The sequence below is a fragment of the Danio rerio genome, chromosome 7 (assembly GCF_052040795.2).
Source record: "Danio rerio strain M-AB ecotype USA chromosome 7, GRCz13ab, whole genome shotgun sequence".
NCBI lineage: Eukaryota > Metazoa > Chordata > Actinopteri > Cypriniformes > Danionidae > Danio > Danio rerio.
The window spans coordinates 39,653,450-39,672,601 of NC_141027.1; the positions used below are offsets into that span (position 1 = coordinate 39,653,450).

The following is a 19,152-nucleotide window of genomic DNA, read 5'->3' on the forward strand; positions in this document are numbered from 1 at the left end:
AGTAAGTTTTGAATAAATAAAAAAGTAAATTTGACCTAATTTACGACATGAATTTCTATAATCTCTGAGTAACCATGAGCATAAGATTAAACTGAGTTCAGAGTTTAATTAAAGAATTATTATTGACCTAGAGATTACTAATACTATATTACTACTACTACTATTAGTGAGGTGCGAGGCCAGACATTTTAAAATAAGTGGACCTTAGTGAAATAGGGTTGGGCCTTAGTGCCTACTCTTAAACTCATTGTATAATAACTAGTTTCTTATATTTATGATCTCTGATAGTAACTGAATTAACGAGTGACAATTTTTACTATCCAATCCTCATTTCTAAATAAATTTATTGCAAAAACGTGCAAAGAATCTGAAATCATTTACTTTGAGGCCAATAGAAAAGTGACATTGCTATTCAGCTATAAATATATAAATATAAGCATTTTAAAAATGATTCTGGCACTAAATTTGTTTTCTCTTTATCAAGCTAGAAAAAACAACACAATGGCAAGATGAAAACATAAACTACAATAGGTGTTTATTTGCTTTATAACAGGCTGTGATAAACTGATTGGCAATTCAATTATTGGCAACTATTGCAGTAACAGTGATCCACACAGTGGCCATTAGCTAGCATTAGTAATTTATTATTACTACTAATAAATACATAAGTAAAACATTTCTTGACTTCATGAATTTTTGCTGCATTAATCACCCCTATAGAAAACACTTTGCACAATAAAAATGCTGAATCATTCTCTCCCAGTAGCTGGTGCGTACAGTACAGATCAGCAATGATGAGCAGTGAAGACTCTTACTTCACTTTATTTAATCAAATGTGTAAAGTTCATTGAATTACACCCATTTCTAATATATATATATATATATATATATATATATATATATATATATATATATATATATATATATATATATATATATATATATATATTATTTATTTATTTATTTATTTATTTATTCATTTATATATATGTTTGGAAAGCAACAGTTGGACAGTTCATTTGTTGTGCACAGGAGGGGGACTTTAAATTTGACCTAGTTTGTTTATAGTGAATGACATTTGGTGTTTTATAATTATTGCAATACATATTATAAATGCAGTTTTCAGGGTCAAGCAGTCAGATTTACTGTTGTGTTAAAAACAACTAGAACTGGAAATGGATTAGAATAGATTTAATACACACCAGACTCCTCTCTAATGAAATAAAAACTTTCACAATGAATTTCTCCAGATGTAGATGCCCAAAGTCATCTTCCTGCTGCATGTTTATTCTTGAGGCATTCATCAGTACAGTAACATGAATGCTCTTGTGCACAGGAAGAAGTTCCTCAGACAGGAAGTGAAGAGCAGTACTTTGGGAAGCCCTGCTGCTGCGCTTCTAGAGCACTTGCAGTCCAGATACTGGATCTCTGCTCACCTGCAGTCGACTCAACACTGATGCAGCACCAGGTGGGTCCTCCTTCACTGTCACTCTGTGCTGTTGACAAACGAAAGCTTTTGGTTACCTTGGATTGAGCCTGTTTCACACACTACATGGCATTAATTGAAATATGAAGTCAAAATTATTAGCCCTCCATAAATTTCTTTTCTTTTTCAAATGATGTTTATTAGAAGAAGGAATTTTTCACAGTATTTCCTTGTTTTTTTTTCTAGGTAAAAAAACAAAACAAAAACCTTTGGATCAATATTATTAGTTTTCTAAAGCAATATTGTTTTCGATTGTCTAATTACCCTAACTTGCCCAGTTAACCTAATTAACCTAGTAAAGCCTTTAATTGGCACTTTAATCAGAAATTTTGGTCCATATTGACATGATAGCATCACGAAAGCAGTTGCTGCAGATTTGTCGGCTGCACATCCATGATGCGAATCTCCCGTTCCACCACATCTCAAACGTGCTCTATTGGATTGAGATCTGGTGACTCTGGAGGCCATTTGAGTACAGTGAACTCATTGTCATGTTCTGACATATTTCCAGTCTTAGATGATTCGCACTTCATGACATGGCATGTTATCCTGCTGAAAGTTGGCATCAGAAGATGGGTACACTGTGGTCATAAAAGGATGGTCATGGTCAGCAACAATATTCAGGTAGGCTGTGGTGTCAACAAGCTGTTTGTCCCTTCAGGCTAAGAATAATGAATAATGCTGCCCTGAAGATAAGCAAGTTTCTCTAACATGACGAATGTGTTCCTTCAAGTAATGATCCTGCTGTTTCTGTCATCCAGCATGTTTTAGTATGAAGTGAGATCCAGAAGTAGATTCAGTTGTTTTGTCATTGCAGATTGTGGAGGAAGCTCCTACGTGAAGCTTAAGCTTGATCCAGAATGGCTGGCCATCCTGAAACGACCTTCAAAAGCCATCCCACACTTTCTGGAACCCTCCGCTGGACAACAGACTACACAGCAGAGACAAAATACATTACAATGATCACAGCGGTTCATTTTCTGATAGCTCGCTGATACCATATTCATTTCCATTTCTAAGTATTTCAGCATCCTGTTCCTCTGCTTCTTTCAGGTGGGACTTCAGTCCATCTACATCCTGCTGGGCAAAGCGGACAGACTTACAGGGAGGAGTTTATTCAGCCTTCTTTGATGACTAGAATATTTAGAAGAACTGGATTTGTCGGAATTAAAATTTAAAACAATATAAATGACTTTATCCTCACTTTTGTTCAATTTCTAGTGTACTTGTTAAATAAAACTTTTAATTTCACAATGTTCTTTGACAAAAAACTCACTTTAAGTTATTCAACATTGTAATATGATGTTACAAAAGCTTTTTATCTCAGATAAATTCTGCTATTTGAATGTGTTTAACATCAAATAAAAAAGTACTCAAATGGTAAAAAAATTGATAATAGTAATAATAGTAATAACAATAACAATAATAATAATAATAATAATAGTAATAATAAAATAATAATAACAATAATAATAATAGTAATAGTAATAATAACAATAATAATATTAATAATAATAATAATAATAATAGGACTGTTTTTGCTGTGCTTTGGAGTAAATGCAGGTTTGGTGAGCAGAAGAGACTTAAATGAAGAAGAAACTTAATAAGAGTTAGCTTAATAGATAGTGTTTTTTTTTCCTATAAAAAATTATTGTGTTAAAATCAAAGATATTTTAATTATTTTAGATGTTTTAAATTTCTTTGTTAGTCACTATTTTATCATTTATTTTGTAAAGTACTGTTAACATTTTAAAAAATTATATACAATTGAAGTCAGAAGTATTAGCCCCCCTGTTAATTTTTTTCAACACATTTCTAAACATAATAGTTTTAATAATTAATTACTAATAACTGATTTATTTTATCTTTGCCATGATGACAATAAAGAATATATTTCTGGATATTTTTCAAGACACTTCTGTACAGCTTAAAATGACATTTAAAGGCTTAACTAGGTTAATTAGGCTAACTAGGCAGGTTAGGGTAATTATGCAAGTCATTGTATAAAGATGGTTTGTTAAAAGGGGCTGGTTAAATTGCTTAAAGGGGCTAATAATTTTGACCTTAAAATGGTTTATAAACATTTAAAAACTGCTTTTATTCTAGCCAAAATAAAACAAATAAGACTTTCACCAAAAGAAAAAATATTATCAGACATACTGTGGAAATTTCCTTGCTCTGTTAAACATCATTTGGCAAATATTTAAAAGAGAAAAAAAATCAAAGGTGGGCTATATATATATTATTTTGTTCATTTATTTATTTATGACTTTTGCTTGAAATAACAAGATAGTATCAAGTTTTTAGACATGGTCCTGTCTTTAGAGGTGTCAAGATGTTAATTTACCGACCTTGATTTTCAGTCAGCATTATTGTTTATGACAGTTGCCATTTTCTTAAAAATACTCTAAAAAAAAGACATTATTTTTTATTTAAAATTTAGAAAAAAATGTTATCAGACCTTTATAGAATAACATGCTTATTAACATTTTACTTAAATCCAGACAAACAGACTCATTGGTCTCTTATTTTTTCCGCCACTACTGTATTTAGTTGGGATTGTTATAAATAAAGTATATTCATTGTTATCAGCAAATAAATAAATGTATATAAAATATATATAAATAAATAAATAAATATAAATAAATATGCATATATATGTATATATATATATATATATATATATATATATATAAAATGAATAAATAAATGTATATAAAATATATAAATAAATAAATGTATATAAAATAAATTAATAAATAAATAAATAAATATGCAAATAAATTAATAAATAAATAAATGTATATAAAATGTATATAAATTTACACAAATGTTGCGGGGGAAAGTAAAAGTTTATTTCCCTCTTCAAATGTTTATTTATTTCTTGAACATAGTTCCGGATTTACTTTTCCTCAAGTCAACATGCTAATGAGCAGGGCTGCTGCTGGCCAGAAGGGTGCCCTATGCAAAATTTTACTGTGGTGCCCCCACAGAGGAACAAAATCACACAAACAAAACACATTCCTAATTTCAAACATGTACAAAAGGTAAGGAATAAAGCCCTCTCTGTACCTGTAGAGATTGACGGTCCTCAGTGCTGCATTCTGTCTGTACCTGTGCAGCTGCTGGTGTCTCTGGAGCAGTGCTGGATCAGTCCGCCTCATCTTCTTTTGTAACAAATTTTGGCATTGACCTCCATGTACAATACAGAAGAAATTAGTCATTTAAAGAAAAACTCATGACATACTATTAAAACAATAGGCAGGTCAAGCACTTCATAATGTTTACAAACTACAATCAAAATGTGGATTTAATCTGCACTGTAATCTATGGTGACAAAAGCTGACCCTTTCTTTCAGTATAAATCAAAGACAAGTGTGTTTTTAAGAATTAATTAGTGTATTTTTGAACAAAAACTTTAACATTCGGAAAAAAATTATTATTATTATTGATTATTATTGCAATAAAAATGGTTTCTGGCATGTGGCTTACAGTAATTTGACTCATTTATATTATTGATCTTTTAGAAATGACAGAATATTCGTCAGTTTTGTTATTTTATACTGTATTGCACAAAAAGACTAAAGAGACTTTATTGTCATTGCAGCGATACAAGCAACAACAGCAGCAATAAGAAATGTAGAAATAGACAAAACAATAAGTAATGATAACTGCAGTTTGCAAAGAATGATATATAATATATAATTATATAACACAATAACTATGATAAATAAAAGATACAGTGGAATAATTGTGTATGTAGCTGGTGTGCAAACAGAATTGTAAAGTAATGCACGAGTTAATAACAATAATTGAGTTTGTGTAATTATCAGCAACATGGGGAAGAGGGGCAAACGTGAAAAGTCATGGAGCATGTCCCGTCTAAAGCACAATGCAGTTGTGGCAAAGTTTAAACGTTAGCTAGCCTCACTAATTCACTTGTTATTACCTGAAAGTGATGCACACGATTCATCTTGTACTTTCTTCCTCTTCTCGGCTCCAGACCACTGTTGTCTTTTCCTGGGCATAGAGCTGCAACTTACATCAATTATATTCATATGCTGCTATCAGCCGCAGATAAGTGGACAGGGGCGCGCCGCGCGCACATAGCTATGCGCGTGCACGGAAAAAAAAACGTCACGTTTGATTATGAGTCCGTCAAATAATTTTAAAATCTTATAAAATGTATTTAACAACCTATTATCAATTATTATTTACCTGCCCGCACTACTTAATTATTTATTAATGCAGGAATATGAGGATTTTTATTTATTTACTCATTTATTATTTATTATTTTATTTATGCAGGCATTTATGGATTTGTTTACTCATTTATTTTTATATTTGCGTATTTATTTGTTGTTTTTGCAGGTTTTGTCCTCCATACCATCGTGCTTTGAGAGCATAATGTCTGCTGATGTCTCATTTAGTTCCTGTTTTCCAATTATGTAAAGCAAATGGCAAATATCTTAAAGTTTTATTGGCTAAAGGAGATGTCATGTGGCATTGCTAAGATTTTACTTTATTGGTTTAATATTATTAATGTTTTTTTTTCTGACGTGAACTGAAACGTGTGACGATTTTCAAGTTCAAAAGTAAAACTATCCTAAATAGGAAAAACGGGGAAAATATTTATTTATTTAGGTTTATGGGCCCTCTATTAATATGCCTAACAATTATTAAAGAATTTTCTGTATTTAATAACAAAGATTGTACAAACATACAGCTCGTGCTGCTCTAATTGACTGAACGCTTAAATCAATTGTTTACATTTAAATGACCCTCGTCATTCTGTCACCGCGGCAACCTGAGTTGGTTTACAAAGTCATCAACCCTGATCAGCGCTACTAAACTCTGAACTAATCTCCTGTCGACTGACTTACATCAATTTGAGAAGTTGTTCATGATGACTCTGCGACGATCAAGAAGGACCAGGACTCTCCCTGGACACCTCAGGGACTTCTTGCTGGAGCGCACCATGTCGGACACCTCCGTGGAGCAGCGACACCTGCGGAACGCGGCTGTCCTTCCTGCCCTCCGTCCTGCAGCTTCCGTCTCCCCAGTGGGTGAGTGTCCACAGGAGGAGCCCCTCTCCATCCACGGTAGGAGTGTGCAGGAATTTCAGACCGTCTACCACAGTGTGATGGACTCCCCCGTGAGGAAGCGTGCAGGTCGGTACACTCTTCAGCACGGACTGGAGGTAAAGCAGCGGCTGTGGGAGAAGCTGGACCGGCCTGCACTGCTGGAGACCGAGCTGCCTGACGGGCGTGTGGTCATCACAGAGGTCAGATCCAGGTCCAGTGTCCCCCCTCACATCGTGGTGGACATCAGCAAGGAGCCGCTGCCCAAGGAGCCGCCGAGGAAGAAGCCCAGGCACTGAGCCATCCTAGTGCCAGATGGAGGATCATGGGCACGTATGTACATACTGTATATATTGTATATAGTTACAGAATAAGTTTGCAATACATCAAATTTCACTTTTCATTCAACCTTTTATCACATTGCTGGATGTTTTGGTGATTGTCGGTGCTGTGGCTATGTAGGTTGACATGCGTTTAGGCGGTTTCTTGCGTGTTGCTGGTCTTCTCTGAGTGGTTTTGGCACAATAGTGGTTGTTGTTAGGGTTGTCAGTGTTAGTTGTTGGGTTAGGGTAGGTTAGGGTCCCTCACACGGTTTGCAGCTTGACGTGCTGTGAGGGCTTGTGTGCATCAGTGAAGCTGAGAGCTACGCCACTGGTACTTCACAGCTACCGGTAGGGTCACCCATAGTGGACAGGTCTCAGCTGAGATGCCCGACCAAGACAAACCACCTGATTCTGAACACCAGAAGAAAATAAGCCTGATGCTTATTAAAAAAAAAAAAAAAAAAAAAAAAAAAAAAAAAAAAAATATATATATATATATATATATATATATATATATATATATATATATATATATATATATATGTAAAATAAAATTACAATTTATACACGCACACACACACACACACACACACACACACACACACACACACATATATATATATATATATATATATATATATATATATATATATATATATATATATATATATATATATATATATATATATATATAAATTATTCATATTATATAATATAAATTATATATATATACAATAAATAAAAAATAAAATGACAATATTACATTTTATATATATATATATATATATATATATATATATATATATATATATATATATATATATATATATATATATATATATATATATACACACACACTGAAAAGTGTAGCCCCCCCATAACCCCCAACCAAAAAAAAAAAAAATTAAATTAAAAGTTTTTGGAAAAAACACTTTTCAGTGCTTTGAATGGGTGGATCTTCTTTTTTATCAAAACACATAAATAAAATCAATTGATTATTTCAGCAAACATGTAATACTTAAGGCCCTGGGGTAAAATAAAGATAAGGGACCACTTAAAAATATTATTGGTTATCCTGAAATGAATGAATACAAGTTATTGTGAAATTCTGTGTTTAATGTTACAAAATTGACTCAGAAATTACCACCGAAAGAAGATTTCAAGTCATTATTGAGATAAATGTGATAAGAAGTAATCAATTAAACATTTACTGAAAATAGTCTACAATATCAAGAAACTGATACAAATTTAAATGGCACAAAAGTGTGAAAATGATGGCAAAATTATTTTGTGCATGTGAATTATCCCTTTTTTTCAAATAATAATGTTTATTGTACTTTATTGCATTTTAATATGAAAAAATATATAATTTTTTAAAAATGAAATAATCCTCAAAATAAGAATCTAAATCTTTCAGTAGGTGGTAGTAGTGTCTAATGAGTGAGATGATTTGGTCAAACAACTGAATCATTCAACAAAGAAGTAAAGCGCTCTCTGGACTATTTAAAACACGGATTCATTCACAAAGTATAAAGTATATCTTTTGTGGTTATTAAGGTCAAATTTAATGCAATTCTCAGTAAGTTTTGAATAAATAAAAAAGTAAATTTGACCTAATTTACGACATGAATTTCTATAATCTCTGAGTAACCATGAGCATAAGATTAAACTGAGTTCAGAGTTTAATTAAAGAATTATTATTGACCTAGAGATTACTAATACTATATTACTACTACTACTATTAGTGAGGTGCGAGGCCAGACATTTTAAAATAAGTGGACCTTAGTGAAATAGGGTTGGGCCTTAGTGCCTACTCTTAAACTCATTGTATAATAACTAGTTTCTTATATTTATGATCTCTGATAGTAACTGATTTAACGAGTGACAATTTTTACTATCCAATCCTCATTTCTAAATAAATTTATTGCAAAAACGTGCAAAGAATCTGAAATCATTTACTTTGAGGCCAATAGAAAAGTGACATTGCTATTCAGCTATAAATATATAAATATAAGCATTTTTAAAATGATTCTGGCACTAAATTTGTTTTCTCTTTATCAAGCTAGAAAAAACAACACAATGGCAAGATGAAAACATAAACTACAATAGGTGTTTATTTGCTTTATAACAGGCTGTGATAAACTGATTGGCAATTCAATTATTGGCAACTATTGCAGTAACAGTGATCCACACAGTGGCCATTAGCTAGCATTAGTAATTTATTATTACTACTAATAAATACATAAGTAAAACATTTCTTGACTTCATGAATTTTTGCTGCATTAATCACCCCTATAGAAAACACTTTGCACAATAAAAATGCTGAATCATTCTCTCCCAGTAGCGCACAGGAGGGGGACTTTAAATTTGACCTAGTTTGTTTATAGTGAATGACATTTGGTGTTTTATAATTATTGCAATACATATTATAAATGCAGTTTTCAGGGTCAAGCAGTCAGATTTACTGTTGTGTTAAAAACAACTAGAACTGGAAATGGATTAGAATAGATTTAATACACACCAGACTCCTCTCTAATGAAATAAAAACTTTCTCAATGAATTTCTCCAGATGTAGATGCCCAAAGTCATCTTCCTGCTGCATGTTTATTCTTGAGGCATTCATCAGTACAGTAACATGAATGCTCTTGTGCGCAGGAAGAAGTTCCTCAGACAGGAAGTGAAGAGCAGTACTTTGGGAAGCCCTGCTGCTGCGCTTCTAGAGCACTTGCAGTCCAGATACTGGATCTCTGCTCACCTGCAGTCGACTCAACACTGATGCAGCACCAGGTGGGTCCTCCTTCACTGTCACTCTGTGCTGTTGACAAACGAAAGCTTTTGGTTACCTTGGATTGAGCCTGTTTCACACACTACATGGCATTAATTGAAATATGAAGTCAAAATTATTAGCCCTCCATAAATTTCTTTTCTTTTTCAAATGATGTTTATTAGAAGAAGGAATTTTTCACAGTATTTCCTTGTTTTTTTTTTCTAGGTAAAAAACAAAAAACAAAAACCTTTGGATCAATATTATTAGTTTTCTAAAGCAATATTGTTTTCGATTGTCTAATTACCCTAACTTGCCCAGTTAACCTAATTAACCTAGTAAAGCCTTTAATTGGCACTTTAATCAGAAATTTTGGTCCATATTGACATGATAGCATCACGAAAGCAGTTGCTGCAGATTTGTCGGCTGCACATCCATGATGCGAATCTCCCGTTCCACCACATCTCAAACGTGCTCTATTGGATTGAGATCTGGTGACTCTGGAGGCCATTTGAGTACAGTGAACTCATTGTCATGTTCTGACATATTTCCAGTCTTAGATGATTCGCACTTCATGACATGGCATGTTATCCTGAAAGTTGGCATCAGAAGATGGGTACACTGTGGTCATAAAAGGATGGTCATGGTCAGCAACAATATTCAGGTAGGCTGAGGTGTCAACAAGCTGTTTGTCCCTTCAGGCTAAGAATAATGAATAATGCTGCCCTGAAGATAAGCAAGTTTCTCTAACATGACGAATGTGTTCCTTCAAGTAATGATCCTGCTGTTTCTGTCATCCAGCATGTTTTAGTATGAAGTGAGATCCAGAAGTAGATTCAGTTGTTTTGTCATTGCAGATTGTGGAGGAAGCTCCTACGTGAAGCTTAAGCTTGATCCAGAATGGCTGGCCATCCTGAAACGACCTTCAAAAGCCATCCCACACTTTCTGGAACCCTCCGCTGGACAACAGACTACACAGCAGAGACAAAATACATTACAATGATCACAGCGGTTCATTTTCTGATAGCTTGCTGATACCATATTCATTTCCATTTCTAAGTATTTCAGCATCCTGTTCCTCTGCTTCTTTCAGGTGGGACTTCAGTCCATCTACATCCTGCTGGGCAAAGCGGACAGACTTACAGGGAGGAGTTTATTCAGCCTTCTTTGATGACTAGAATATTTAGAAGAACTGGATTTGTCGGAATTAAAATTTAAGACAATATAAATGACTTTATCCTCACTTTTGTTCAATTTCTAGTGTACTTGTTAAATAAAACTTTTAATTTCACAATGTTCTTTGACAAAAAACTCACTTTAAGTTATTCAACATTGTAATATGATGTTACAAAAGCTTTTTATCTCAGATAAATTCTGCTATTTGAATGTGTTTAACATCAAATAAAAAAGTACTCAAATGGTAAAAAAATTGATAATAGTAATAATAGTAATAACAATAACAATAATAATAATAATAATAATAATAGTAATAATAAAATAATAATAACAATAATAATAATAGTAATAGTAATAATAACAATAATAATATTAATAATAATAATAATAGGACTGTTTTTGCTGTGCTTTGGAGTAAATGCAGGTTTGGTGAGCAGAAGAGACTTAAATGAAGAAGAAACTTAATAAGAGTTAGCTTAATAGATAGTGTTTTTTTCCCTATAAAAAATTATTGTGTTAAAATCAAAGATATTTTAATTATTTTAGATGTTGTAAATTTCTTTGTTAGTCACTATTTTATCATTTATTTTGTAAAGTACTGTTAACATTTTAAAAAATTATATACAATTGAAGTCAGAAGTATTAGCCCCCCTGTTAATTTTTTTCAACACATTTCTAAACATAATAGTTTTAATAATTAATTACTAATAACTTATTTATTTTATCTTTGCCATGATGACAATAAAGAATATATTTCTGGATATTTTTCAAGACACTTCTGTACAGCTTAAAATGACATTTAAAGGCTTAACTAGGTTAATTAGGCTAACTAGGCAGGTTAGGGTAATTATGCAAGTCATTGTATAAAGATGGTTTGTTAAAAGGGGCTGGTTAAATTGCTTAAAGGGGCTAATAATTTTGACCTTAAAATGGTTTATAAACATTTAAAAACTGCTTTTATTCTAGCCAAAATAAAACAAATAAGACTTTCACCAAAAGAAAAAATATTATCAGACATACTGTGGAAATTTCCTTGCTCTGTTAAACATCATTTGGCAAATATTTAAAAGAGAAAAAAAATCAAAGGTGGGCTATATATATATTATTTTGTTCATTTATTTATTTATGACTTTTGCTTGAAATAACAAGATAGTATCAAGTTTTTAGACATGGTCCTGTCTTTAGAGGTGTCAAGATGTTAATTTACCGACCTTGATTTTCAGTCAGCATTATTGTTTATGACAGTTGCCATTTTCTTAAAAATACTCTAAAAAAAAGACATTATTTTTTATTTAAAATTTAGAAAAAAATGTTATCAGACCTTTATAGAATAACATGCTTATTAACATTTTACTTAAATCCAGACAAACAGACTCATTGGTCTCTTATTTTTTCCGCCACTACTGTATTTAGTTGGGATTGTTATAAATAAAGTATATTCATTGTTATCAGCAAATAAATAAATGTATATAAAATATATATAAATAAATAAATAAATATAAATAAATATGCATATATATGTATATATATATATATATATATATATATATATATATATATATATATATATATATATATATATATAAAATGAATAAATAAATGTATATAAAATATATAAATAAATAAATGTATATAAAATAAATTAATAAATAAATAAATAAATATGCAAATAAATTAATAAATAAATAAATGTATATAAAATGTATATAAATTTACACAAATGTTGCGGGGGAAAGTAAAAGTTTATTTCCCTCTTCAAATGTTTATTTATTTCTTGAACATAGTTCCGGATTTACTTTTCCTCAAGTCAACATGCTAATGAGCAGGGCTGCTGCTGGCCAGAAGGGTGCCCTATGCAAAATTTTACTGTGGTGCCCCCACAGAGGAACAAAATCACACAAACAAAACACATTCCTAATTTCAAACATGTACAAAAGGTAAGGAATAAAGCCCTCTCTGTACCTGTAGAGATTGACGGTCCTCAGTGCTGCATTCTGTCTGTACCTGTGCAGCTGCTGGTGTCTCTGGAGCAGTGCTGGATCAGTCCGCCTCATCTTCTTTTGTAACAAATTTTGGCATTGACCTCCATGTACAATACAGAAGAAATTAGTCATTTAAAGAAAAACTCATGACATACTATTAAAACAATAGGCAGGTCAAGCACTTCATAATGTTTACAAACTACAATCAAAATGTGGATTTAATCTGCACTGTAATCTATGGTGACAAAAGCTGACCCTTTCTTTCAGTATAAATCAAAGACAAGTGTGTTTTTAAGAATTAATTAGTGTATTTTTGAACAAAAACTTTAACATTCGGAAAAAAATTATTATTATTATTGATTATTATTGCAATAAAAATGGTTTCTGGCATGTGGCTTACAGTAATTTGACTCATTTATATTATTGATCTTTTAGAAATGACAGAATATTCGTCAGTTTTGTTATTTTATACTGTATTGCACAAAAAGACTAAAGAGACTTTATTGTCATTGCAGCGATACAAGCAACAACAGCAGCAATAAGAAATGTAGAAACAGACAAAACAATAAGTAATGATAACTGCAGTTTGCAAAGAATGATATATAATATATAATTATATAACACAATAACTATGATAAATAAAAGATACAGTGGAATAATTGTGTATGTAGCTGGTGTGCAAACAGAATTGTAAAGTAATGCACGAGTTAATAACAATAATTGAGTTTGTGTAATTATCAGCAACATGGGGAAGAGGGGCAAACGTGAAAAGTCATGGAGCATGTCCCGTCTAAAGCACAATGCAGTTGTGGCAAAGTTTAAACGTTAGCTAGCCTCACTAATTCACTTGTTATTACCTGAAAGTGATGCACACGATTCATCTTGTACTTTCTTCCTCTTCTCGGCTCCAGACCACTGTTGTCTTTTCCTGGGCATAGAGCTGCAACTTACATCAATTATATTCATATGCTGCTATCAGCCGCAGATAAGTGGACAGGGGCGCGCCGCGCGCACATAGCTATGCGCGTGCACGGAAAAAAAAAACGTCACGTTTGATTATGAGTCCGTCAAATAATTTTAAAATCTTATAAAATGTATTTAACAACCTATTATCAATTATTATTTACCTGCCCGCACTACTTAATTATTTATTAATGCAGGAATATGAGGATTTTTATTTATTTACTCATTTATTATTTATTATTTTATTTATGCAGGCATTTATGGATTTATTTACTCATTTATTTTTATATTTGCGTATTTATTTGTTGTTTTTGCAGGTTTTGTCCTCCATACCATCGTGCTTTGAGAGCATAATGTCTGCTGATGTCTCATTTAGTTCCTGTTTTCCAATTATGTAAAGCAAATGGCAAATATCTTAAAGTTTTATTGGCTAAAGGAGATGTCATGTGGCATTGCTAAGATTTTACTTTATTGGTTTAATATTATTAATGTTTTTTTTTTCTGACGTGAACTGAAACGTGTGACGATTTTCAAGTTCAAAAGTAAAACTATCCTAAATAGGAAAAACGGGGAAAATATTTATTTATTTAGGTTTATGGGCCCTCTATTAATATGCCTAACAATTATTAAAGAATTTTCTGTATTTAATAACAAAGATTGTACAAACATACAGCTTGTGCTGCTCTAATTGACTGAACGCTTAAATCAATTGTTTACATTTAAATGACCCTCGTCATTCTGTCACCGCGGCAACCTGAGTTGGTTTACAAAGTCATCAACCCTGATCAGCGCTACTAAACTCTGAACTAATCTCCTGTCGACTGACTTACATCAATTTGAGAAGTTGTTCATGATGACTCTGCGACGATCAAGAAGGACCAGGACTCTCCCTGGACACCTCAGGGACTTCTTGCTGGAGCGCACCATGTCGGACACCTCCGTGGAGCAGCGACACCTGCGGAACGCGGCTGTCCTTCCTGCCCTCCGTCCTGCAGCTTCCGTCTCCCCAGTGGGTGAGTGTCCACAGGAGGAGCCCCTCTCCATCCACGGTAGGAGTGTGCAGGAATTTCAGACCGTCTACCACAGTGTGATGGACTCCCCCGTGAGGAAGCGTGCAGGTCGGTACACTCTTCAGCACGGACTGGAGGTAAAGCAGCGGCTGTGGGAGAAGCTGGACCGGCCTGCACTGCTGGAGACCGAGCTGCCTGACGGGCGTGTGGTCATCACAGAGGTCAGATCCAGGTCCAGTGTCCCCCCTCACATCGTGGTGGACATCAGCAAGGAGCCGCTGCCCAAGGAGCCCCCGAGGAAGAAGCCCAGGCACTGAGCCATCCTAGTGCCAGATGGAGGATCATGGGCACGTATGTACATACTGTATATATTGTATATAGTTACAGAATAAGTTTGCAATACATCAAATTTCACTTTTCATTCAACCTTTTATCACATTGCTGGATGTTTTGGTGATTGTCGGTGCTGTGGCTACGTAGGTTGACATGCGTTTAGGCGGTTTCTTGCGTGTTGCTGGTCTTCTCTGAGTGGTTTTGGCACAATAGTGGTTGTTGTTAGGGTTGTCAGTGTTAGTTGTTGGGTTAGGGTAGGTTAGGGTCCCTCACACGGTTTGCAGCTTGACGTGCTGTGAGGGCTTGTGTGCATCAGTGAAGCTGAGAGCTACGCCACTGGTACTTCACAGCTACCGGTAGGGTCACCCATAGTGGACAGGTCTCAGCTGAGATGCCCGACCAAGACAAACCACCTGATTCTGAACACCAGAAGAAAATAAGCCTGATGCTTATTAAAAAAAAAAAAAATATATATATATATATATATATATATATATATATATATATATATATATATATATATATATATATATATATATATGTAAAATAAAATTACAATTTATACACGCACACACACACACACACACACACACACACACACACACACACACACATATATATATATATATATATATATATATATATATATAAATTATTCATATTATATAATATAAATTATATATATATATACAATAAATAAAAAATAAAATGACAATATTACATTTTATATATATATATATATATATATATATATATATATATATATATATATATATATATATATATATATATATATATATATACACACACACTGAAAAGTGTAGCCCCCCCCATAACCCCCAACCAAAAAAAAAAAAAATTAAATTAAAAGTTTTTGGAAAAAACACTTTTCAGTGCTTTGAAATGGGTGGATCTTCTTTTTTATCAAAACACATAAATAAAATCAATTGATTATTTCAGCAAACATGTAATACTTAAGGCCCTGGGGTAAAATAAAGATAAGGGACCACTTAAAAATATTATTGGTTATCCTGAAATGAATGAATACAAGTTATTGTGAAATTCTGTGTTTAATGTTACAAAATTGACTCAGAAATTACCACCGAAAGAAGATTTCAAGTCATTATTGAGATAAATGTGATAAGAAGTAATCAATTAAACATTTACTGAAAATAGTCTACAATATCAAGAAACTGATACAAATTTAAATGGCACAAAAGTGTGAAAATGATGGCAAAATTATTTTGTGCATGTGAATTATCCCTTTTTTTCAAATAATAATGTTTATTGTACTTTATTGCATTTTAATATGAAAAAATATATAATTTTTTAAAAATGAAATAATCCTCAAAATAAGAATCTAAATCTTTCAGTAGGTGGTAGTAGTGTCTAATGAGTGAGATGATTTGGTCAAACAACTGAATCATTCAACAAAGAAGTAAAGCGCTCTCTGGACTATTTAAAACACGGATTCATTCACAAAGTATAAAGTATATCTTTTGTGGTTATTAAGGTCAAATTTAATGCAATTCTCAGTAAGTTTTGAATAAATAAAAAAGTAAATTTGACCTAATTTACGACATGAATTTCTATAATCTCTGAGTAACCATGAGCATAAGATTAAACTGAGTTCAGAGTTTAATTAAAGAATTATTATTGACCTAGAGATTACTAATACTATATTACTACTACTACTATTAGTGAGGTGCGAGGCCAGACATTTTAAAATAAGTGGACCTTAGTGAAATAGGGTTGGGCCTTAGTGCCTACTCTTAAACTCATTGTATAATAACTAGTTTCTTATATTTATGATCTCTGATAGTAACTGATTTAACGAGTGACAATTTTTACTATCCAATCCTCATTTCTAAATAAATTTATTGCAAAAACGTGCAAAGAATCTGAAATCATTTACTTTGAGGCCAATAGAAAAGTGACATTGCTATTCAGCTATAAATATATAAATATAAGCATTTTTAAAATGATTCTGGCACTAAATTTGTTTTCTCTTTATCAAGCTAGAAAAAACAACACAATGGCAAGATGAAAACATAAACTACAATAGGTGTTTATTTGCTTTATAACAGGCTGTGATAAACTGATTGGCAATTCAATTATTGGCAACTATTGCAGTAACAGTGATCCACACAGTGGCCATTAGCTAGCATTAGTAATTTATTATTACTACTAATAAATACATAAGTAAAACATTTCTTGACTTCATGAATTTTTGCTGCATTAATCACCCCTATAGAAAACACTTTGCACAATAAAAATGCTGAATCATTCTCTCCCAGTAGCGCACAGGAGGGGGACTTTAAATTTGACCTAGTTTGTTTATAGTGAATGACATTTGGTGTTTTATAATTATTGCAATACATATTATAAATGCAGTTTTCAGGGTCAAGCAGTCAGATTTACTGTTGTGTTAAAAACAACTAGAACTGGAAATGGATTAGAATAGATTTAATACACACCAGACTCCTCTCTAATGAAATAAAAACTTTCTCAATGAATTTCTCCAGATGTAGATGCCCAAAGTCATCTTCCTGCTGCATGTTTATTCTTGAGGCATTCATCAGTACAGTAACATGAATGCTCTTGTGCGCAGGAAGAAGTTCCTCAGACAGGAAGTGAAGAGCAGTACTTTGGGAAGCCCTGCTGCTGCGCTTCTAGAGCACTTGCAGTCCAGATACTGGATCTCTGCTCACCTGCAGTCGACTCAACACTGATGCAGCACCAGGTGGGTCCTCCTTCACTGTCACTCTGTGCTGTTGACAAACGAAAGCTTTTGGTTACCTTGGATTGAGCCTGTTTCACACACTACATGGCATTAATTGAAATATGAAGTCAAAATTATTAGCCCTCCATAAATTTCTTTTCTTTTTCAAATGATGTTTATTAGAAGAAGGAATTTTTCACAGTATTTCCTTGTTTTTTTTTTCTAGGTAAAAAACAAAAAACAAAAACCTTTGGATCAATATTATTAGTTTTCTAAAGCAATATTGTTTTCGATTGTCTAATTACCCTAACTTGCCCAGTTAACCTAATTAACCTAGTAAAGCCTTTAATTGGCACTTTAATCAGAAATTTTGGTCCATATTGACATGATAGCATCACGAAAGCAGTTGCTGCAGATTTGTCGGCTGCACATCCATGATGCGAATCTCCCGTTCCACCACATCTCAAACGTGCTCTATTGGATTGAGATCTGGTGACTCTGGAGGCCATTTGAGTACAGTGAACTCATTGTCATGTTCTGACATATTTCCAGTCTTAGATGATTCGCACTTCATGACATGGCATGTTATCCTGAAAGTTGGCATCAGAAGATGGGTACACTGTGGTCATAAAAGGATGGTCATGGTCAGCAACAATATTCAGGTAGGCTGAGGTGTCAACAAGCTGTTTGTCCCTTCAGGCTAAGAATAATGAATAATGCTGCCCTGAAGATAAGCAAGTTTCTCTAACATGACGAATGTGTTCCTTCAAGTAATGATCCTGCTGTTTCTGTCATCCAGCATGTTTTAGTATGAAGTGAGATCCAGAAGTAGATTCAGTTGTTTTGTCATTGCAGATTGTGGAGGAAGCTCCTACGTGAAGCTTAAGCTTGATCCAGAATGGCTGGCCATCCTGAAACGACCTTCAAAAGCCATCCCACACTTTCTGGAACCCTCCGCTGGACAACAGACTACACAGCAGAGACAAAATACATTACAATGATCACAGCGGTTCATTTTCTGATAGCTTGCTGATACCATATTCATTTCCATTTCTAAGTATTTCAGCATCCTGTTCCTCTGCTTCTTTCAGGTGGGACTTCAGTCCATCTACATCCTGCTGGGCAAAGCGGACAGACTTACAGGGAGGAGTTTATTCAGCCTTCTTTGATGACTAGAATATTTAGAAGAACTGGATTTGTCGGAATTAAAATTTAAGACAATATAAATGACTTTATCCTCACTTTTGTTCAATTTCTAGTGTACTTGTTAAATAAAACTTTTAATTTCACAATGTTCTTTGACAAAAAACTC

At 33.1% G+C, this 19,152-nt stretch overlaps 3 protein-coding genes and 2 long non-coding RNA genes across 5 annotated transcripts in view; 3 read left to right on the forward strand and 2 right to left on the reverse strand.

Annotated features, from left to right (window-relative positions):
- Window positions 1-2,740, forward strand: part of LOC147836064 (uncharacterized) — a 5,326-nt gene extending 2,586 nt beyond the window's left edge. Inside the window, exons 2-4 of the mRNA XM_087261570.1 lie at window positions 1,337-1,468; window positions 1,998-2,110; window positions 2,304-2,740. The gene's annotated coding sequence lies outside the window, so the exon portion shown is untranslated. The remainder of the gene's footprint in view (window positions 1-1,336; window positions 1,469-1,997; window positions 2,111-2,303) is intronic.
- On the reverse strand, window positions 1,370-5,869 carry LOC147836065 (uncharacterized). The gene is made up of 3 exons (XR_015496017.1): window positions 5,436-5,869; window positions 4,559-4,679; window positions 1,370-1,496 (listed from the first exon to the last, which is right to left on the reverse strand). It is a non-coding gene; the product is annotated as an uncharacterized LOC147836065 (long non-coding RNA).
- Window positions 5,860-10,883, forward strand: LOC147836066 (uncharacterized). Its single transcript, XM_087261572.1, has 4 exons — window positions 5,860-6,900; window positions 9,546-9,677; window positions 10,209-10,318; window positions 10,512-10,883. Exon 1 carries the CDS (start codon window positions 6,390-6,392, stop codon window positions 6,864-6,866), a length of 477 nt encoding a protein of 158 aa, XP_087117698.1. The 5' UTR covers window positions 5,860-6,389; the 3' UTR covers window positions 6,867-6,900; window positions 9,546-9,677; window positions 10,209-10,318; window positions 10,512-10,883.
- LOC141375418 (uncharacterized) lies at window positions 8,987-13,776 on the reverse strand. Its single transcript, XR_015496014.1, has 3 exons — window positions 13,670-13,776; window positions 12,793-12,913; window positions 8,987-9,705 (listed from the first exon to the last, which is right to left on the reverse strand). It is a non-coding gene; the product is annotated as an uncharacterized LOC141375418 (long non-coding RNA).
- On the forward strand, window positions 13,206-19,067 carry LOC147836067 (uncharacterized). The gene is made up of 4 exons (XM_087261571.1): window positions 13,206-15,136; window positions 17,730-17,861; window positions 18,393-18,502; window positions 18,696-19,067. The coding sequence occupies exon 1, from the start codon at window positions 14,626-14,628 to the stop codon at window positions 15,100-15,102; it is 477 nt and encodes a 158-aa protein (XP_087117697.1). The 5' UTR covers window positions 13,206-14,625; the 3' UTR covers window positions 15,103-15,136; window positions 17,730-17,861; window positions 18,393-18,502; window positions 18,696-19,067.
- The last annotated feature ends 85 nt before the right edge of the window (window positions 19,068-19,152 follow it).

What these genes read in the sequence shown, in the direction of transcription:
- LOC147836066 (XM_087261572.1), top strand. Translation starts at nt 6,390, where the DNA reads ATGATGACTCTGCGACGATCAAGAAGGACCAGGACTCTCCCTGGACAC.
- LOC147836067 (XM_087261571.1), top strand. Translation starts at nt 14,626, where the DNA reads ATGATGACTCTGCGACGATCAAGAAGGACCAGGACTCTCCCTGGACAC.